Source organism: Cavia porcellus, unplaced genomic scaffold, assembly GCF_034190915.1.
Source record: "Cavia porcellus strain 051 isolate PalLab524CR breed Dunkin Hartley unplaced genomic scaffold, mCavPor4.1 scaffold_40, whole genome shotgun sequence".
Classification (NCBI taxonomy): domain Eukaryota; kingdom Metazoa; phylum Chordata; class Mammalia; order Rodentia; family Caviidae; genus Cavia; species Cavia porcellus.
Genome location: NW_026947523.1, coordinates 4,572,534 through 4,594,238, shown reverse-complemented (window position 1 = coordinate 4,594,238; position 21,705 = coordinate 4,572,534). Strand labels below are relative to the sequence as shown.

Sequence of the window (21,705 nt, the reverse complement as noted above, 5' to 3'; positions counted from 1 at the left end):
CTAGCAGCTCGCTTCCCTCCCTCTGCTTCCCCCAGCCAGGGGGAGTCCAGTTCATGGGCTCTGCCCTTCCTCGGGGACTCCGACCTGGTGTCATGTTATTCATTCTAGCAAATCTTTGAAGAAGCCCGAAGCGCATATTCCATTTCCTTTGCCTGCTGTGCAGGAAGAAAACCCAGGGGGCTTTGCAGAGAGACGAAAACACAACTTCTCGGCTTCCAAGGCCTCCCAGGAACAGGAGCCCACCGCCTGGGCGGGAGACCCCCAGACCCCATGGCATGGGGGGGACGCCAGCCCCACCAGGGACTGGTAATTCCAGGCCGTCTGGTCATCTCCTCAAGCTCTTAGCATTTACAGCGAAATCACAAGTGAGTCTCTTGCCAGATCACTGAATTAGCAAACATTAAATAACACCGTGTGTGAAATGCCAGCTCAGACATTCCGGGCGCAGAGGCCCTCACCGGGCTACCCCGGAGCACTGTAGGATTTTGGGGAGCGAAGCCTGGGGAAATAAAGCGTTTTCTCCGTCAGGGAATCAGCTCCGCAGCCTCCTCCCTCCTCTGGCTTCGGGAGGTTTTAAAACCGGCAATGTAAGGAAAGATCTCAGGCCTGAGTTCCCTGGCGGGAGGTCCCTTTCCCCTCCCAGAGGGAGAGCTAACAGATGCTGATAGAGTCTTTGGAGAGAGACCAACACTTTGAGTTCTAGGGAGGGGAAGTGAGAGGAAGCTTGCAGTTTTTAAGAACTCGGTAAGTACTGGCAGCCGTGTGGATGTCCTGGAAGGGAGGAGCCCTGGCCAGGTCTCTTCTGCTATGCTGCGGGGAGGGGAGGGGAGGGAAGGGAAAGGGCGGGGAGGTGGCATCTCTCAAAGGCTCCCTCCTGGGATGAAGCTGCCTTTCCTGGGGGCTCATTGGTACCTGGTTCACAGTGTCCCTTGCAGGTGTGGCCTGATGACCTCCACTCCTGTCCACCCATCAGGAGCAGGACTGGGCCCTCCTGTGTCACTGGGGGTCTGCTGTGTCCTCTGCAGGTGAGACCCTCCGCAGTGAGCCCAGGGCCACCCCGATTATCCCAGGACACACTAGGCACCAGGCAGGGGCTGCCTGGACATGAGTGACCTAAGTGACCTGGGCCGGTGCTATTCTGAGCCTGGCGGGTGTCCTCCCTCCTCCACAGAGCTTCTGAGATGTGGGCGCTGTCCCTTGGCCAGCCCAGCAGATCCCCATTCCACGCCAACACCAATGTCCACCCCCTCTGCCTCACCATGCTCTCTGTCCACACCTGAGCCGTTCAGACCAAGGCAGGGCAGTCTGCCCAGCGCACCGGCCACGGTGGCCTTGCTGGGCTCCACGTCCACAGAGGCAGCATCTGTGTGTGCAGGTGTACACACTGGGCCTGGGCCAGCTGCTCACAGGGCGCCTGGGCCACAGGTCTGAGGCTGCACACAGGGCGCTGGGCGCCTACAGCAGGAGCTTGGGATGTATATGTTCCTGCCTGTCCGGCGAGAAGTCTCTAAGGATCGGCCTCTGCGGAAGCCGCAGTTCCGAGGCACACTGAGCGGTTTTCTTGGGTGGGGATGGCTGCACACAGTCTGATTTTCCTAATTATTCCCCAGACATCAGATGCTTGCAGGGCAGGAGAGGTGAGGTGTGCAGAGGGGGTACCCTGAGATGCAGGCTGGGGACCCACTGGGTGGGGACCCAAGTCTGACTTCTCTCCACCTCTCACCCAATGCCAAGGGAAGAGGAGGGCACCCCTCTTTCAGCCCAGGTGGCCAGAGTGTCACCTGCGCCCGGGGAAATCCTCCGACTGTGGCTGAGAAGTGGCTGCTTCACCAGAGGCTTCTCAGGAATAAATTCTGGGCTTGCTCTGAAAACCCGATTCCACGTTGATACAATTTAGTTCTATGAAACTGCAGCAAAGCCGCCCCCCAGGGAAGCCAAGGCTGATTCCTGGGTGCCAGGGACGGCTGCTGGCAGGGGGCGTGGGGTGCCAGGCTCCCGATGACGCTGAGAGAGCTTCCTTCCCCCTGCAGCAGCATTTGAAAACATATTTGCTTTTGTGGTTTTGAGAGAGGGTCTCATTAACGTAGCCCAAACTGCCCTTGACGTTGCAATGATGCCCCTGCCTCAGTTTCTCCAGAGTTTGGGTTACAGCAGTACCCTGCCCCGCCCAACTGTAATCACATTTTGGAAAGTGGGGTTTGGCTTGTCTCTGCAGGGTTCAGTTTAGCCATCACCCAGTAAAAACAGAGAATTCTCTGTCCTCGGGGAGGGGCATCCCCGGCTGAGCATTCTCACCCTCTGTCCTTCAGCCTGCAGGGACCCATGGCATTTGCCAGCGAGCCCTCTCCCACCTCTCCTGGTCAGAGTCCTCTGCTTGAGGTTTGGGGTGAGCCAGGCATTGGGGCTGGGGGCGTCAGTATCCTGAGTTTGAGGGTCCAGAAGTGGGGGTCAGCACAGTGCATCAGATTCTCCAAGGCCAGAGTCTGCCTGGGCTGGATGACAGTTTCTCTCCTGGATTTAATTAATTCATGAACTTCTTTATATTTATATACATATTGGGTTATTAAATTTAATTAATGTTTTGAGACAGGGTCTTGCTGTATGTAATCTAGGCTGTCCTCAAAGTCTTTGGTGATCTTCCTGCCTCAGCTTCCTGAGTACTGGGACTGTAGGTGTACACCTATACACACACACACACACACACGTACATACCCACATGGACAAAGCCACAGAAAGACAGAGCGACAGGGCGAAACTGCCAAGATGGTCAGCAAATCACTGAAACTCTGCACAGGGCTGGAAGAGGTCACTCAGGGGCTCCAGAAAGGAATCGGTGCAACTGGGCCCTCGCTTTGCATTTCTGCCCTGAAATGTGGGGGAATCAGCTTGAGGCGATCTGGGCTGCCCAGGATCCGAGGCCAGCATGTCGTCCTCCCCACCCATGGTCCCAGTTACCTGGGTCAGACAGAGTCCCAAATTCCAGAAGTAAACAAGTCACCAGTGTGACAAGAAAAAAAAAAAAAAAAAAACTATAGAAGGAAAAATGGAACAAGGTTTTGTACATAAGGATGGGAAGCCGGGGTGGTGGCACACGCCTGTCATCCCAGCACTTGGGAGGCTGAGGCAGGAGGATCCTTGTGAGTTTGTGGCCAGCCTGAACTGCATAGTGAGAGCCTGTCTCCAAAGAAGAAGTATCAGCAGCAGCAGCAAGGCATGTCACGTACGGATACGAGTTGCTTAAAGTGAGTGTCACCATGTGCATGTAAAATGTGTCCATAAAATTAAAAAGAGACAAAAAAAATTGCAGGCTCTCGGGAGCTCCGCTCCATCCTGCCCAGGCTGTGGTCACCTCTTGTCCGGAGAGGGCCTGTCTGGTCCCAGTGGCCATCACAGGGCTGCGTGCTTGTGTCGGGGATGCTTACTGTATTCATCATGGTCTCCAAGGCTGAGGAACCCCAAAGGACAGATGGACACTGCTGCGTGGCAGACAGACCTCACTGGGGCCGGCGTGGCCCTGGGCCCCGGCCTCCAGGGAGCTGGGAGTGTGGCTGTGCTTGTCTCCCTCTTCCCTTACTGAAGAAAAAGGGGAGTCATCTAGTCCTGCCTGGCTCAAGCCCTTTCTTTTATGTCTCTCTGCTGTCTCCCCAGTTTCTCCCCCATGCCCTGACCACCCTCCCCCCAGTCTCTGGGGTGCGTACTGCGCTGAATCCAAGGGGTTCACTGCGGGGTGCAGGCCCAAAAACACCCATGGGAGCCAGACCCCCTTGGCACATGCACCCCAACGCTGAGGTAGGTGGAGCGCAGTCTGTGCAGCCTGTGCTCTCTGATACTGCTATCTTGGGGTGAGCCACCCGCCACCACCCCGCTGCCACCAGCGGCACCCAGGCAGGATGGCCCTCAGCGCCTGCTTCCAGCCCTGGGCCACCAGAGCCCCCATTTGCTCCTGGACGGAGTCTCCTGGGCTTCCCCAGTCCAGCATCCACAGTTGGCCGTGGACAGCCTCAGGGAACAGTGTGGTCACAGCCGGGACCCCGTTCTGTCCCCCCTGCCGATCCCCAGCTGCCTTCTCGCCTAGCCGGACGCCCCACAGCCTGGAGGCCTGCTCCTGGGCACCCCGCATTGTACTTCCAGGGGTGTCTCCAAGGACACTCCTGAGGTCCCCCGGAGGGCAGCAGGGGTCGCCCAGCCCCACCAAGTCCTTCAGCCCAGAGTGGAGGCCCGTCCAGGTCCTGATGGGCGCTCACGGCCGCGGGCACACGTGTGTGGCCGCACAAAGGGGGCTCCGGGCAGGCGCGCTGGGGGCGCAGGGGCAGGCTGGCGCTGCTCAGGGTGCCGCCCCGGCCGGCCGGTCCTGGTCCCCGCCTCGTGCAGTCCGGGAGGCGGGACGCCGGCCCTCGGCGGGCGGGCGGGCGGGGAAGGCGGAGCCCTCAGGCCCCTCCCCGGCCGGCGGGCAGCCGGCAGCTTCAGCGACCGGCCACCCCGCCGCCCATGTCCTCCGCGCCGCCGCGCTCGCCCACCCCGCGGGCCGCCAGGATGAAGAAGGACGAGTCCTTCCTGGGCAAGCTGGGCGGCACCCTGGCCAGGAAGAAGAGAGCCCGGGAGGGTGAGTGCGCGCGACCCGGGGACCCCGCGACCTCGGAGCTGGGGAGCTGGGCGCGGCCCCTGCCTGTCCCCGGGACTCTGGACCCCACCCGGGGCGCGTGTCCTGGGTGCTGTCGCCCCGGGGCCATCGCGGTCCTTGGTGCCCACCCTGGCCCGGCTGCGCAGCCTGGGCGCGATGCTCCGAGCAGGAGGAGGCGGATTTGGGGGCGCAGGGCCTGCGGGCGGGGGGTTCCAGAGGCCTCCCGAGTGTCTTTCCTGCGCCCCCGGAAAGAATCCTTGTACGCAGAAACTTTCTCGGAGTTGCGAGGAGCAGAACTTCTGGCGCCCCGTGCGCTCCGGGCAGCCTGGGCAGCCTCCCCCGGCCTTCCTGCCCCTCCATTGTGTCCACCGCCCCGGCGCCTCCCTGGGACGCTGCCTGGTGGCGGCTGCCACGGGAGGACGGGAGGGGCTGCAGAAGGGGAACCCCGGGGCCGCCCTCTGGCCTGCGCCCTCGGGACACCTCCCGGCTGGGGGAGCGAGGCTAGCCCTCAGCCACCTGGGCCTGACTCGTGCTGGACACCAGGCCCACCCCCACCTCCCTGGGGTGCTGTGTCCCCAGGGTGTGCGGGCCTGGGGTGCACAGGGTGTGTCCCCTCCCAGCTGCTCTGTTCTTGGAAGGCATACCGTATTCCTTGGAGGCTCCAGGGGCGATGGCTCAGCAGCCTAAGGCCTGCCTGGCAAGCACAAGGTTCTGAGTTCGATTCCCAGTACAAAGAAAAAGTTACCTAAAGGTGGTCCCAAAGTCCCCGACCAGAGAGGCACGCCCCGGAGGTGCTGGGCTCACATGTGAGAGGCCAGGACAGCCCTGGCACCCAGCGGTGAGGCCCGGCCTGGCATGTGTGGGATTCGAGGCACCCACTGCACTGTACCCCAGGGAACGACAGCCCCGGGGACACCGAGGACCTCCTGTCTCTGCGTTTCCAGCTCCCCGAGGAAGTGGACCAGTGGGTCCTCAGGGCGGGGCCTGGCTGCCCTCCTGGGCTTGACGCCCAGTGGATCAGCCATCCTCTGCCCGCTCCTGTTGACTGACACGTCGCCCCTTCCCAGCTGACGTCTTCAGCAGAAGCCCTTTCAGTTCCTCTTTCAACCGCAGGACAATTACTGATTTAAATGAGGTCCCCTCCCTGCAGCCTGTTTCCTTTTGTTTTTGCTTTGTTGTGTTGCCCAGCCTGACCTTGAACTCCGGGGCCCACGGGATCCTCCTGCCTCAGCCTCCTGTTGAATATCTGCTGTGGTCTTCAGGGGCGAGAGCCACTGTGTGTGTGTGTGTGTGTGTGTGTGTGTGTGTGTGTGTGTGTGTGTGTGCCGGGGCAGTCACACAGTTCCCAGCGAGGTGATGTTTGTGTTGGGACCAGAAGGAGCCGCAGGAAGAATTCTTCACTGAGACAGCCAGAGCAGGGGATGTGCTGGACCGCGGGAGCTTTTTATAGGTGACATTTCACCTAATGGCCTGGACTCAGGTTCCAGGGCCAAGTGCTACCGCCCGCAGGCTCCTGAGCAGGGACAAAGCCTGGTTTAACCTAAGCGCTGCCAGCCCAGGAGGGGGACCCTTCCTGGAGGACAGGACAGAGGCAGGGGGAGCCAGATGGTGCCCTGGGTGGTGGTCCGCACCCTCTGCGGCTCAGCTGGGCCCTGGCTGCACTCTCCAGGTTGGGGTGCCTGGTTTGCATGGGAAGGCACAAGACCACGACCCTTTCTGGGGCTCAGAGGCAGCAGCTGAGCTCAGGACTGGGGTCCTGGCTTCCCTGGGGTCCTCTGGGAGGTGGGAGGAGCTTGGTAATGAGGCTTGAATAACCCAGAGAGTGGAGAGCTGCAGATCCCGCCCCTGGTTGCCTTGGCAACCCGCCCTGCCACTCCAGGGCAGGAGCTGCTCCAGGCCTGGCTTCTGGCCCGGCTCTCTAAGCCTTTGCCTGCTGGGTGGGCGAGATGATGGGGAGAGGGCTCCAATCCGCCTGGATTGCTCACTTCCTCCTTTGCTAGAAAGCCCAGGAAGTGGATGTGACTGCGGCCCTGCCTGGACGTGGGAAGGAGGGAGAGGGGGAAGTGGCCAGTGGTGAAGGTCAGGTCAGGAGCCCACAGATGCCTGGGCACCAGCTGCCTAGCAGAGGCACAGCAGAGGGACAGACATGCGGGTCGCGGCTGGGAGCCGTAGGGCTGTGGGGTCAGGAGGAACCAGCCGGAAGTGTCTGACAGTGACCTTCACCATGTGCTGAAGGGTGATGTCCCCCGGGAGTCACATGGTGGCCGGGTCAGAAAGGGGAACTGTGACCTCAGGCGAGTAGAAAATTGGAAGGGAGCGCTTAAAACACCCCAGAGCACCCCACAGACAGGCTGGGAGCCCAGAGGACCATGCATCAGAGAGGGAGCCAGCCCTGCTGGAGATCTCCGGAGCAGGTGCAGAGGAGGACACCCCCCCCACCCCAGGGCCAGGGTGAGGCTGGGGACACTCATAGCTGCTGACCCATGAGAAGGAGCAGGGAACACAGCCCCGCCCACCCTCAGGGCCGCCCCTTCCGGTGCTGGACGTCCCCGGCCAAGCGGGCCTTGCCATGCCAGTGACCGGTGACCCGTTGACCCGTGACTGGCCAGGCTCTGTAGTATTTGCAGAAAAACCCTAAAACGTTCCTGTTCCCAGTTGCCCTGGAAAGGACATAAGATGGAACAGGGTCTCTGTGTGACAGAGGGACATTCTACAACTCTCGCCCTGCCCGGTGTCCCCCGCTGAGCTCCTGTTAGGAGCCTGAGTCCTACTGAGGGAGAGACGGCTCCTGAGCGGGGCAGGAGGGGACCCGGAAAGCGGGCTGTGATCCTCGTGGAGGTGCGGTCCTTGTCTTCATCCCGAGGCCTCAGGCAGAGGCACCCCCAGCTGTGCGGAGTCCTGGTCCTCTGCCCTGATTCCTCCGGTCCCGAGTGGCTGCCTGGAATGTTCCTACCGGGCTCAGCTGTCCATGCTAAAAACACACAAAGGCACACAAGGACAGGCGCCATGCTGTGTGGTTAGGCAGAGACACTGGCAGTGTCATCGATGTGCTGGCGCCTTCCGGTCATGGCGTAGCCCCGGTCGGCCCAGCCCCAAGGTGCTTAATTAACCCCTGCTCTGTGACAAGGTCACCCGGAGAGGGGTGCTGTATAATCCCCCCTGCAAGGCAGGGGTTCCGCCTGCTGCCAGCCCCACCCCTGCTTTTGTGGTAGAGGAGACACAGGCTCCCCGCTCCCAGTGCACCCTAGGGGTTCCCAGTGGGGATGATTCTGTCCCCAGGGTGTGCAGAGGCTTGGTGGTCGCCCCTGTGGGGAGTCTGCCCAGCATGTGAGATGGACCCTGGGAATGTCCACAGTGTCCTGTCAGGACGCATCCCAAATGTCGCTTCATGCTCCGGAGGGGACGCCCTGCTGTTGTTTTGATTTTAGTTGCTTTTGGTATCGGGAATTGAACTCAGGACCTTGCAATTGCCAGGCAGCGGCTGTGCCTCGAGCTCTGTCCCTGGCTCTGCTGCGGTTTCCTGCAGCGCCTTAACCCAGCAAAGCTGATAGCCAGGGTGGCCGGGGGGAGCCCTGGACTCCCCAGTGCCCAGCCTGAGGCTGTCAGTTCAGTTCCTGGACTGGGGCCTCCACAAGGCCGCCAAGGTCCGGCTGGCTGGACACAAAGACCTGTAGTGGGCAGCCCTGCGAGAGGAAGCAGCCTGCATCTGGGGCCTGGAAATACACCCAAACCCTCCAAGTCGCAGCTGGTCCTGGATTGGGGCAGGGGAGGCCAGTTTGTGCCTCTGTCCCTGGACCCCAGGGTGCTCCTGCAGCGGGGTGGGGTGGGGTTCAGGTATGGGATGCGATCAGAATACCCAGCAAATGCTTAGATTTAACGAAACGTCACAGTGAAAGACACATTGCTATGAGTACCCCCAAAATCCTCCCCTCGCTTCTGAGACCATCACCCCATCCTCAGAGCGCCATCCTACGGAAAGGCAGACTCAGAAAAACACCGTGCCGGGTCCTTGTCCACCTTAGTCCTGGGCTCCGGCACCGCATGGCTTCCAGCTCTGCCCAATGTCAAAATGGGATCGATTCAGGACATCGCAGCAGCCACAGCAGCGACACTGAAGGCCCTGCAGAGCGGGGACTCCAGCGCTGCTGGGGGGAGCGGGGAGAGCGGCCGGGATGAGTGGGCTCGGAGCCGGGGGAGGATTTTGAGGGCCAGTGCGTGTTAAGAGTTTTTAAACATGTGAACCTTCCTGGGAAAATTCACTTACACCTGGGAGGAGCTGAGACAGGACCCTGCGGTGTCCAGTTGTCTGGGGAGCCCAGGGTTCTTGGACCCTTGGGGGTCATCTGCAGGCTGGGGGCTGGGGCGCCAACCTGCCTGGGTAGGTCGCAGGGGGCCGTAGGGGGACTGAGATCCCGGGACCGAGACCTGGATTGGGGACGGGGTTGTAGCTGGAGGACGCAGTCCAGGTTGAGTGAAGGGCAGCTGTGATCCTGGAGGCCCCAGCCCGGGCCGGGCTTCCGTGTGTGTGAGCAGGGGTGACCGCTGGGACCCGCAGTGTGCAGTGTCTGGAACCTGGGGTGGTGAGGAACGGGCACCGGTGTGGGCACAGGCAGGGTCACCTCCGGGGCAGTGTCAGCGGGCCGGGGAGAAGCGAGTGAGGTTTCTAGAATGTTCCATGGGAAGGAGGAACGCTTCCTTTTTCTCGTTTTTCTTCTTCCTTTTCCTTTGTTTAAAGCTTCTCTCTCTCTCTTCCATTCCCCCCTTTCCTTTCTTTCCCTTTCCCACCTTCCTGCCCGTGCCGGGGTGCAGGCCAAGCCCTCAGCCCAGCGTGCCCGCCCGGGGGTGCAGCGGGACTCCTAGGACTCCTGGGTCCACTGTTTTTCCACGTCTGGCCGGGAGGAAGCGGGTGGCACTCGGGGCAGCCTGGTGGGGCTGGCCAGACTTCCTCTGATTATTACCGGGCTGCAATCTCAGGACGCAGCCTTTCCCGTTGTGCCCGGCGTGTCCCGCCGTCCAGCGGGGCGAGCTGCCTGCCCCGTGCTCTTCTTTTTGGTTTTCAGAGAAAATCTCTGAAATGTGGTTTTGGTAGGAACCTGGAACCTTGGTGGTGAGTGTGACACCTTTCTATCGCCTGCCTTTCTGGACTGCTCGTCCTCTTCCAGGCAGTGGCTCTGGGATTCTCTTTGGAAATCGGATCTGCTTGTACTCCCAGTACCTGGGAGGCTGAGGCAGGAGGATTGTTTCGAGTGCAAAGGCAGCCTGAACTACAGTGTGAGATCCTGTCCCAAAAAGCAGGTTTCCACCCTGCACGCATTAGGCTCCCTGCTTGGAATGCCTGTCTCGCCTTTGGGGAATTAGTAGGTTCTGCGAGCCCTGGAGCTGCTGACCAAGGCACTTCCTGTCTGGTCACCTGGGTAATTAAGGGGTGAATCTGCACTGTAAGTGGGTGCATCCCGGCTGTGAGCGTCTTCAAGTGCCCCTTTGATGGCTCCCCCTCCTGCTGGGCTAGGGGAGGGCAGGTCCATTGATTTACCTGCCTTTTTCTTCAAGTGAAAAACAAGTTTATCCCCTAAGCAGTGTATTTGCTGTTTATTACCCTGCTTCAGGAGACAGAGACAGGTTGAGCTCCGCGGTGCTAATCTGCGCCTCTGTCCTAGGAGCGTGAGGATGCAGTGGGGTGGATTTTGTACCTTTGAGTGTCTTCTCTTGACACACATTCAGAGGAGAGACTATTCTGATTATAAAACAAAATAGAGCCGGGCGTGGTGACATACGCCTGTAATCCCAGCCCCTGGGAGGCTGAGGCAGGAGGATCTACACGAGTTCAAAGCCAACTTAGACTACGCAGTGAGTTCTAGTGGAGCAAGACCCTGGCAGAAAACGAGAAGGAACAGAAAGGGCAGCAGCTCCTGGAGGCCACGGTCCAGGGTTAGTGTCGTCAGCCCTGAGAACGAGACCCGCTCTGACGGGGAGTCCGGGTCTGGGGCTACACACACCCTGGTTCAGCCTCATTTCTCTTCGAGGTACTGGGAATTGAATTCAGGGCGATCCCGCCGAGCCGCATTGCCACTCTTAGTTTTTGAGACCGTCTCAGTCAATTGCTCAGGCTGGGTTCAAACCTGTGATCCTCCTGCCTCAGCCTCCTGGAGTACCGGTCTGCATCACCCTGCCTGGCAGGGTCCTTCCCTCCTTTCCTCTGCCCTTCTGAGCAGACGGGTTCTCACTGCTTCTCAGAGAGCCCAGCAGGGCTGCCCTATGGTGGTCACAGCGCCTGGTGGTCACAGGGCCCCGTGTCTCAGGGAGGGAGGAGATAAGAGCCCTGGGAGCAGTGGAATCTGACCTGGGACCGGCCAGCACTTGGGGAGCACTGGTGAGAAAGCCATGACAGCCCAGGTGTGGGAGGCCGAGGCCCAGCAGGAGATCAGGACTCTGAGGCGCCCGGGGGTGGGTGCCGGGGCCAGGTGCTGTCCCAGTGGCGTCCCCAGGACCCAAGCCGCTGCCGACTGCTCAGTGGTGACAAGGCTGCCCGAGTTTAGAGCGTGTGCCTCTGGGGGGCGCTGGTCTGCCCTGAGTCCTGCGGGTCCCCTGCTCCTTGGAGGCAGAGGACGGCCCAGAGCTGGCGTTGCTGAGCCCTAGTGCTGCGAAGCATTTGCTGGGCTTCCTCAGAGTCTAAGGAGTCAGAGGGCGTGAGGAACTGGGGTCTGCTCTCCCCTCCCCTCCCCTCCCCTCCTCTCCCTCCCCCTCTTCCTCCTCCCTCCTTGCTAATGGTGCTGGGGGTTGAACCAGGGCCCTTGCACCGAGCCACACCCCCAGCCCTTTACAAAATTTTTCCTGCTGACACAAGATCTTGTTAAATTACTACGTGGGCATGATTTGCAGTCCTGCCTCGGCCTCCCAGGTGCCGGAACCTCAGGCGTGTGTGCCGCCACACCCAGCGCGTTCAGACCTTTGATATGTCACCCTGGGTTATGGTTTTTGAATGCTTCGGGCCGAGCAGTGGTGGGTGCTAGGGGTTCCCCTCCCAGCCAGCCCCTCCGAAGGGAAGCCTATTCTTTTGAAAAGTGATGCATTTTTATGCTTCCTTCCTTTTGAAAATGTGTGATTCAGAGAAGGAGTCTAGACCTTCTATTAAACTGTTAAAGAGTTAGGAGGCTTCTGTGGCTCTCGGGCTCCTGCTGCTTAACTCGGGCCTGCAGCCGGAAGCAGCTGTCCTGGAGGACCCGGCCTGGGCGTGGCCTGCTGTGTCTCAGGTTCCCTGCTCCAGCTGCGCAGGCTGCAGCCAGGCGGGCGGGGCCAGCGCCTGATGCTGGGGCATTTGCCGTTTATTTTTGGCTTGGGTGGAGTTTGAGGGACACCTCGCCTAGGCAGCTTCATCCCTGTGTTTGAAAATTAACATCGTGTTTCAGCGCCGCAAAGTGAGGCCGCATGGTCCGTGTCCAACGTGCCCAGGCTGCACAGAGATCTGAAAAGGAAGGGACACAGTGAAAATGGAAATCTAAAAAAAAAAAAAATAAATAAAAAGCCGGGCGGTGTCTCCAGCAGTGGCTTTGTGGCCGAGGCTCGGTGACTCTTCTGTCCAGGAGGCTCCTGGTGGACCTTGGGCACCCAGAGGGTTCAGCCCTGGCTGGCCCTTCCTTGCTGACCAGGCTGGGGGCGGGGTGGGGTATAGTCATTGTCCCCGCCGTGACCGCGTCGCAGCAGTACTGGTCCTGGCAGGCTGAGCCCGCTGCTTGGTGCTGCTCCAGCGCCTGCCCCGCCCCTCCTGGCCCTGGTCTTCTCTGACTGCAGGAGGCCCTGGAGGACACTGCCTGTTCTCAAGCTGTCTGGGGTCCTGTGCCCACTGCAGGAGCCCCTCAAGGCATTGCAGCCAGCCCACGGCCTCTGACGAGGTCCCAGTCTCCTGTGGACTGGGTCAGTGTAGGCACTGGGGACTTGGCCTGGGCCACGTCTGCTCAGGGAGTCTCAGCGTCCCTGTCATGGGGGCAGCTGTGATGTCTCCGAGGAGTGTCCCTCTTTTTTATTTTCTTTTTGAGGCGGGGTCTCATTGTGTAATTCAGGTTGGCCTTGAACTCACTTCGTAGCCCAAACTGAACTCAAATTCATGGGGATCTCCCTGCTTCAGGCTCCCAGAGTGCTGGGATTATAGGTGCACACCAGCACACCCAGCTCAGGAAGGTTTGAGCATTACATGAGCTCACACCAGGTAGGGTGGCTTGTACCTTTAACCTCGGCTACTCAGGAGGCTGAGACAGGAGGATCCCAAGTTCCAGGCTAACCTGGGCAATTTAGGGAGACTCAGAAAATAAAAAAATAAAAAAGGGCAGACAGGTGTGACCCTGGATTCCATCCCCAATACCCCCACAACAAAAACAAAACAAAACTCAAACAGACAAAACAAATAACCCCAAAAGCAAATGAGCGTGGTGGGGGTGAGTTTTGTCTCCCAGTGCTCCTGAGGCCAGAACCCCAGACTCAGGGTGGCTCCAGGCAGGGTGCTTCCTGCCTCCCCCACCCCATCCAGTGCTGTCCTGGTCGCCCCGTGGAGGAGGGGACACAGATCTCCCGTGACAGCCATGAGAGCCCTGCTGCCCCGGAGCAGGAGAGGGCTCCTCCGCGATGCCCACGCGCGGTGGCCGTGGGGTCCCTGCTGCCGCACAAGCTGGCCCCCCTGAGCTGCTGATGGGGAGAGTGACTGGGGAGAAAACCCATTTATAGCCCGTGATGCCAGGCCTGAAAGGGGGGACGGGCGTGAGACCAGAGTGGAGGCCAGTGTGGAGGCCAGGGGGCCTGCTGGCTGCTGGACCTCAGCCCTCCCGCCGCCTCCACGTCTGGGATACACCGCAAACTGCTTCTCCAACCTCACCCCGATCCAAGAACCCCATCCCGGAACCCGGGGAAGCATCTGGGTGTGAGCTTGCGCATTTTCTGCGCAGGCCCCAAGAGCCAGCGTTGGCCGGAGCGACCGTCCATCCTGGGCGTGCGAGGCTTGGGTTCCCTCCCCGGCAGGGCAAGCAGACACAGAGGCACCAACGGCGGGGGAGCCCGGGTCATTTTAGGGGTTCAGTTGGCTGCCACAGCATTTTAGGGACTGTAAGCCAAACCCTTTCTTTTCTCTCTGTTTTAATTTTTCTTCTCTTTCTGGATTAATAAAGTTTTAAAGTAGGGAAATGTTATAAAGACAATATTAAGCAAAAGAAAATATTTCATGTTGGAAAAGATTATCATTGTTCACAAAGACTAGACAGGTAACTGAGTGGAAAAGTATAAACTTGATAGAGAAATAAAGTCAAGAGGACAGAAAAACAAAACGGTGGTGGGCCACATCGCAGTTCTCGACTCCCGGTTAAAACCAACATTCCAAGCACAGCCCTGTGCTGGGCTGTTATCCTTCTAGAAGGTTCTCAGGTGCCCATTTGAAGCATCTGCTGAGCCGGGCAGGGTGACACAGGCCTGTAATCCCAGTGCGTGGGAGGCTGAGGCAGGAGGGTCATGTGTCAGGCCAGCCTGGGAGTATATAGCAAGATTCTGTCTAAAGAAAACCCAAAAATGAACGAATAAAAAAAGCAAACAAGTTAGGAAAGGCCTGGGACCCAGGAGGTGCTGAGTGTGTCTGTCTTCTGCAGAGTCGCTCTGCTGGGCACAGTCACCGAAGACCTTTCGTGACACTACAGTGTTGTTATTCCCAAGGGCCAAAGGCCCCAGCCCCCGGGACCCCAGTGGGTGAGTGGGTAAACACGCGTGGTCCAGCCAGAGTGGAATATTACTCAGCCCTAAGCAGGAAGGACCCCTGGCCCATGTTCCTGAACGGTGAACCTCAGGACCAGACGCTCGGTGACCCGAGCCCATCTGGGGGCGAGGCATTGGCCCCTGAGCTGAAGCTGGAGAACCAGGAGGGTGCACGGTGGGATCCCTGGTGTCCTGTCCAGGACACCCTTCCAGACACACCCGTGCAGCTTTGGACCGAGGCTGGAGAACCGGGAAGATCCTAGGTCGCCTGCGGGTTCTGACTCTGCACGAGTTATTTCCCGCATGCTGAGCATCACTGGGAAAAGCACCGGGCCTCTCTGTGCCCCTTTCCCAGCCAACAGTGCGGGGAGCCCCGGGGAGTGCTGCCCTGGGCTCGGGCCCTTGTCCCGGGGCTCCTGGCCTGGGAATTCATGTGTTTATGCTTTCTGGGACCACCTGGCAGAAAGGCTCGCGGTGGAAGCGTGCGGTTCCGTTGGCAGTGAAATCAAACACATTTCAGAGTAAATTAAATTAAGAGCTGTGTGATCACTAGCTAAGTGAATTATTTTTAAGAGAAGGAAATGTGCCAGGCCGGACGCAGCACGTGGTAGAGTGCTCCCGAATATCTGTCAGCAGGGGTGGTCATTTTAGGGGCAATCAGGTCACTATAACGGATCATTTGGATCTAACGAAGTGGCTGTAGATTGACAACAGCTGCTAAAAATCCCGTGTGCCCAAAACCTGAAGGTGGGCGACAGGGCCTGTGCTGGGGTGAGGCTGGGCATCTTCAGGGCATCCAGGGGGACTTGTCCCTTGTGGGGTCAGCGCCCTGGGTAGCAGATGGGACGGGGCTGGGTGGAACCAGATGCTGCTTGAGGTTTGGAGTTCATGGGGCCCCCGGAGGGTGCTGAGGTGCTGGGTCTCTGCCCGTGCGGGATGGGGAGGCCCAGAGGCTGCAGAGGGGGCCGGAGCCCCGGCCCCCAGGCTTTCACCCTGCGGAGACAGTGCAGGTTCGAGCTGTGTTCTGGGGAGCTGGGATGAGGGTAGGACCAGTGTGGGGAGCTGGAGTCCTCCCCAGGCTGGCAGGGGCTGAGCCGGAAGCCTGGGCTGTTTGAGAAGCACTGAGCCCCCGATGCCAGACCCGGGCGTGCTCCAGGCCGAGACCATGACCCCGAATACCACCCAGACCTCAGTCACCCTCCTGCCGTTGCCAAATGCAGACCCTGCTGCCTACCAGGGCTCTAGAGGTAAGCAGTGAGGTCCTGCAGACTCTGTCCCCCAGGGCCTTCCCGTGCGGCTGGCTTGGGCCGGACCTTTATTCTCCCAGTGTTGGAGGCCGGGGTCCGCAGCCTGGGCTCTGCTGGCCGGCCCTGGTGCCCGAGGCTTGTAGACACATGGCTTCCGTCTCCGCTGTCCCCGCCGTCCCACGGCGTCCTCCCTGGTGCCTCCATCTCGCTGCTCCATGGCCCTCACCCATTTCCAGGAAGGACGGCAGCCCGGCCCTTCCCATGTGCGTGATCACACCGGTGCAGACCCCGCTCTAGGGGTGTGAGTCCAGGGCACTGTCCACACCTGCTCCCTGCAGCTCAATTCCACCTAAAAGCCGCTCCGTGTTATTACGGCCAGCCCTGTGTTCTCACAGGTGGGGGTGGCGGGGTGCAGGGTCACACGGGTGATTGCATTTCATCTTTTGGGGTTTTGTCTTTTTGAGACAAGGTCTCTATGAAGTTCAGGCTGCCCTTGAGCTCCCTTGAGCCCAGGCTGGTCTCAACTCACAGTGATCCTCCTGCCTCAGCCTCCTGAGCGCTGGGATTGTAGGCATGTTCCCCCCCTTTTGACACTGAGGATTGAACCCAGGCCCTTTGCACTGCGCTACCTCCCTGGCCCTTCTTTATTTTTTATTTTCAGCCAAGGTCTCCTCGTTAAGTCCCTAAGTGCCCAGGCTGGCCTTAAACTTGGGATCCTCCTGCCTCAGCCTTCCAGAGTGCTGTCACCAAGCCCGCCTCATATTTTGTTTCTGCACAGCTGCTGGTTCATCTCGAAGGCCTTTCTTGGCTTCTAAAGGGCAGAGGAGGGGATTTGTCCTGTTTGGATTAGAAACAGTGTGAGGCCTGCTGCTGGCCCCGTCGGCCCCTTTCGCTCTGTCCGCCGGCTTTCGGCCTGTGTAGTTTCCGGTCGTGGTGAGCAGCAGTTTTCCTGGCGTAGACGCCCTTAAAGTAACAGCTGCTCCCCTCCAGCCTTGGGACACCACACGGGCTGGCGCCGTGGCCCAGGCTCCATCTTAGGGCAGAGGCGACGCCCATGGCCGCGCCACGTGGGTGTCCCGGAAGACGTGCGTCCTTGGTGACAGCTGTCTCCATTTGAAAAGTGGTGTCTGCGTCTCTCCTGTAAAGCGTCTCCCGGAGCTTGCTTGACAGGTGTGGGAACTGTCACCAAACACTCGTCAAGGGAGCTGTCTTTTGGCTGTCTTTCTGCGGGTGGGCGTGTGCCATGTGCCAGGCCTGGTGACAGTGCCAGGTCCCCTGCCCCCACACTGTCTCTCTGCCTGAGTCCTGGGCGGGGGGGATACCCGGAAACACACAGCGCCTTCTTGGAGTGGGATGCCCACCCTGATCCCAGTGCCGGGATGCTTTGAAGAGGCAGCCTGGACGTGAGGTGGGAGGAGGTTTGGTGCTGGGCTTTGGGCTCCCACAGCCCTGGTCTTTGTGGTCTGAGCCTGAGCGTGGGAGGTTACGTGCCGTGGCCCTGGCAGAGGACGTAGCCACACGGCTCTGTGAGACCTCGGTACCTGACGATGCTGGGCTGCCCCTGCCGGGAAGGAAGGGCAGCAGAGACACTGCGAGCTGGTCAGAGGGGCTCATCTGTGTAGCCCTGGGCTCCCTGTGATCGAGCCCTGAGGTCTCCAGGAATCCATGGTGGGGCGGGCAGCTGGAGCCCCAGGCTCCAACCTCTGCTGGGGGTCGGTAGAGGGCGCTGTTCCCTGCGTGGTCGGGGAGGGGGAGTCTTGAGGACTCCTGGACACTGCACTGCTGGCCGGCAGCCCTGCTCCCCCTGCACCACACTTCTCCCCGGGGATTGGTCCCCCACTGTCCTGGGACCCCCGTTTTAAACACCAACGCCACCAGCAAGGAGCTCAGAAATGCAAAATGCCCAGCATCCCGCAGACCCTGGCACAGACCCTCGCTTAGAACGGCTGGGACCGGAAGGTGGTGGGTAGTGTGGCATCACACCTGACGCTGTCATCCGGAGTCCCGATGGCACCGCGGCCCTCAAGCTCAGGACTCAGCCCTGGCCTCTGGTGCTGCTGCCTTCCTCTCCCAGTGCAGGGACTCGAACCCAGGCCTCCTGTGCACCAGGCAAGTGCTGCACCACTGAGCCGCCCGGCCCAACCCAGCCCGAGCAAGCAGAGGTGTCCTGGTCAGAGATGCTGGCCCCTCTCTTACTGGTTCACAGAGGCGACTGTGTTTGTGCTTTTTAATTTCACGATAGAGTCTTGCTAAATTTCCCAGGCTGGGCTGAAACTTGCCTCCTGCCTCAGTCTCCCCAAGCACAGCGACGACAGGTGTGGACCACCTGGCTCCTCTCTGTGCCTTCTAGGGGAGGAAACTGCTGCAGCCTGGCCCGGCTGGGAGGCTCTTTGGGCAGTGCAGGAGCTGCCCTGGTGATCCTGCCCCTGGGCCGTGGGAGCTCTATCTTCCTGTGTCCCGGCAGAGGAAGTGGCCACGCTGGGGACATCTGGGTCCCCGTGCTGTGCCCCCACGGGGTCCTCGGAGGAACAAGCTGGCCGGGGAGATTGTCTCGACTTCCCCTCCCCTTAGCTTTGCTTAAAAGTTACTAAAAGGAGTGAAAACGGGCAGCGGGGTCCTCGGAACGCAGGCTGCCGTGGCAGGCAGTAAACCCAGCTTTGGAGACGGCGCTGACCCTGGGTTTGTGTTGTGGGAGTGGAAGTGTCTGGGAGGCTGGTGCCACCAGGTGCTGCTGTCAAAGGTCCTGCCTGGAGCCCCTCCCGGGACGCCTGCTCACAGCTGCAGAGCTCTGGGAGGGAGGGGGACAGCTGTGGAGCAGCAGCTGGAGGCGTCGGCTCCATGAGGTGCCTCCTGTGGAGCCAGGACGGTAGCCCAGGCACACACTGCACAAAGCGTGGGTTCTAACTAGAGCCGAAAAGCTCCTGTTTCTAAGGACGTGACATTCCTCCCGTGTGTGCAGAGCACCTCACTGCACTGCGGTCGCCTCCATGTACAGGTGGGGAGCCTGCGTTTGGAACGAAACGAGCTATAATAACAACACACAACCGTGCTGCTGGTGTGGTTGCACTCTAATTTAAACCAATATGCTTTCAGCCTGGGCGTGTGGCTCAGCGCTGGAGCGTGGCTTAGCACACTCACGGCCGCAGCATCGAAACCAAGTGGAGCAGCCGGGTGTGGTGGCTCACGCCTGTAACCCCAGCACCCGGGAGGCTGAGGCAGGAGGACCGCCACGAGTTCAAGGCCAGGCTGAGCTACAAAGTGAGCCAAGGCCAGTCTGAACTGCATGGTGAGAGCTTGTCTCAAAAAGACAAAGACCAAAACAAAACAGAAACCAAGCGGACATACACGGTGTCCTGGCACCAGGACACACCTTGGCTGTGTCTCAGTGGCATCGGGGGCTCCACAGAGATTGTCCCGTGTGCTCTGGGGATGCGTCTGTGTGTGCTAGACCTTCCCACAAGGACCAATCAGACAGTGGCCCACGTCTGAGGACGCGTCCATAGTTTGGGGACACAGGTCTGCAGTGGTGAATGTTGTTTTTGTTTTTAATTTATTTTGGTGGGGGAAGGAGGTTTGAGACAGGGTCTCCATACGCAGTTCAAGCTGGCCTTGAACTCACTGTGTAGCCCAGGCCGGACTTGAACTCAGGTAGCTGGTCCTCCTGCCTCAGCCTTCCGAGAGTTGGAGCTGCAGAGGACACCTGTACGTCCAGCCCCTGCAACTGAGCAAGAGCCACTGCTGATGCCCGTCACCTGCAGCCCAGGAGGTCGGCCACGGTCACTGTTCCCCTCGGAGGGTAGAACCTGCCAGGCTGCTGGGCAGTGGGCAGGCTGAGACCGGCCGGTGTCCGGAGCCGAGGGCAGGGGCCACAGTGCAGGCAAAGGCCGAGGGGCTCCACCTCCGTGCCCTCTCTGCTTCTGGAAACTTCTCTCCACGCATGGGCGCCGGAGCGCAGCCTGCAGCCTGCACAGCTGGGCAGCCCCGAGGCTGCGCTCTCTGTGTCTGGTATTTGATTTCTGTTGTCGTGGAGACAGGGTGACAAGAGCTGGTGCGTTGGCGTTTGGTTTTCCAAGTAGTTGACAGCCTCGGGAGACGCAGCTGGGCTGATGGGCGCTGGGGGGCTGTCACCTCCCTGTGGGGGGTGTGGAGGCCCTGCCCGTGCCTCTCCTGGCCCTGGCCCTGGCCTGGGTCACTTCCCTGCCCTGCCTCCCTGCCCCAGGCCCCAGCGGCAGCGGTTGGGGTCCAGATGTGGGGCTCACTCTGGCGCTGCATCAGCCATGTGCTGGTCACCCCGGGGCGCGCCCTTCCTCTCCGCTCCTCCACAGCGGTGGTTTCCTGGAGAGTCGCTTGCCAGGCCCGCCCGGCCCTGGGGTGGAGCGAAGTGACAGGTTGTGGCCAGCACAGCGCTATCATGCGTGGCAGCTGGCGTCCTGTGGCCTGGGGCCCGGGGCGGCCCCCCAGTCTCTCTGAGAGGGAGCAGCAAGTCATGGGGAGGGGTCCCGCTGGCCGGATATGATGCATAGCGTCCTACTGCCCTGCCTGTGCCCAGTGGCCTCTCTCAGAGCCCTGCAGCCCCGAGGAGTGTCCCTGTTGTCCCCGCAGTCCCTGCTGTCCCCGAGACTGCACCTCCACACCAGTGAGTCCTTGTGTTTCTCGCTTCTTGTGGGCAGCAGAGTGGAACCCAGGCCTCTGTCTGTCTCTGCTTTCCGGGGAGTTCCTCTTGGGTTGGCCTTGTCCCAGGACAGGAATGGGACATCGGTGTCCAGACAGTGGGGAAGGAGGCCCTCGGCTCCTTTGTTAGTGCCCAGGGGGTTGTGGTTTGACTTCTCTCACTTCTGTGGGCCATGTGGACCTCTAGGCCCCGAAGAGTGGCCGAGGGGTCACCTGGGCTCAAGACACCTGCTGACCCCTGGCCTCAGAGAGGACCTGGGGCCCACGCAGGGGGAGTGGGAGAGAGGGACACTGACTCACCCCTCCTGCAGCATCTCAAGTCTGCACAGCCAGGGCTCTGAGAAGTCCTGCAGGGCGGACACCTGCATGGCTTGTGAGACCCAGCTGTCCCCCTCCATTTCCCTGGCCCTTGCTGTCCCTGCCTGAGGACTCCCCTGGGGACAGCAACTGAGGAACCATGAGGTGTGCACATCCGCACTGCTGCTGCTTGAGCCTCCTTGGGGTCTGAGAGGGGTCCCCAGGTGCCAGCCCATGAGACCCCTGAGCCCATTTCTGTCACTGCGGGCACAGCCGGGGCGTGAAGGAGGTCAGCTGAGTGGGCAGTGGAGAAGGGTCTGTGAGGCACAGCCCGAGGTCCCCGGTGGGCCTGGCCCTCTGGAGCCCGCTTTGCTTAGTGCTTCCTTGGTGTCCTGAACCCATGTAGAACATTTCCCTTTCGTGGTCATTTTCACCCTGGGGAGCAGCAGGAGTCGCACGGCCAGAGCTGGCGGACACAGTAGCCGCTGTGGTTTTCTTTGGTCTTTTGGAGTCAGGGTCTCGCTGTGCAGCTCAGGCTGGCCTTGAGCTCACTTTGTAGCTCAGGCTGGACTCCAACTCGAAACGACCCTCCTGCCTCAGCCTCCCGAGTGCTGGGATTACAGGCGGCGCCACCACGCCAGTCCCTGCCCCATAGAAACTTACAAAAGAGGACGGCAGAGCAGCCACAGTGTGCGGGCAGCGCGGTCACTGCGGTGCGTTCCTCAGTGCAGACGCCCCGTGTTTTGATCCACTGGCTGCGCAGCCTCCTGCCTGGCCGGTGGGCAGAGTGGGAGCCCGGCTCAGTTGCCCACTGCCAGGATACCCGGGCGACTTCTGTGACTTCCCGGCCTTTGACTCCCTGAAGCGCGGTGACAGGCAAGAAGGGCTGGAGGTTTACAGCCAGGCGAGGTCCTCGAGGCTGCTGTGTTGTGCAAGGGACCGTGTGCTTGGACGGGCTGGGTAGGGATGTGAATTTCGCCATTTAAGTGCCGTTTCCCAGAACCCCCAGACCCTGGTGGTGAGGTCCTCAGCCCTCTCAGACAGTCCACTGTAGGACTCCCTTCTGTGGTCACTGACAAGTCCTCTGCAGCTGGGGACCTGGGGACAGAGGGCTGGCCCTGCCCGCCTCCTTCCTGCTGGACT

The 21,705-nt window shown here is 60.4% G+C and overlaps 1 protein-coding gene across 2 annotated transcripts in view; it reads left to right on the top strand.

The window, feature by feature from the left end:
* The first annotated feature begins 4,435 nt into the window (after nt 1-4,435).
* Nucleotides 4,436-21,705, top strand: part of Parvb (parvin beta) — a 69,572-nt gene continuing 52,302 nt past the window's right edge. Inside the window, exon 1 of one of the 2 annotated variants that reach the window (XM_003470563.5) lies at nt 4,436-4,603. In XM_003470563.5, coding sequence (XP_003470611.1) covers nt 4,489-4,603 — 115 coding nt within the window. In that variant the 5' untranslated portion in view covers nt 4,436-4,488. Of the gene's footprint in view, nt 4,604-20,211; nt 20,231-21,705 lie in introns of those variants that run through there. The other variant, XM_063243812.1, reaches the window with a different exon arrangement.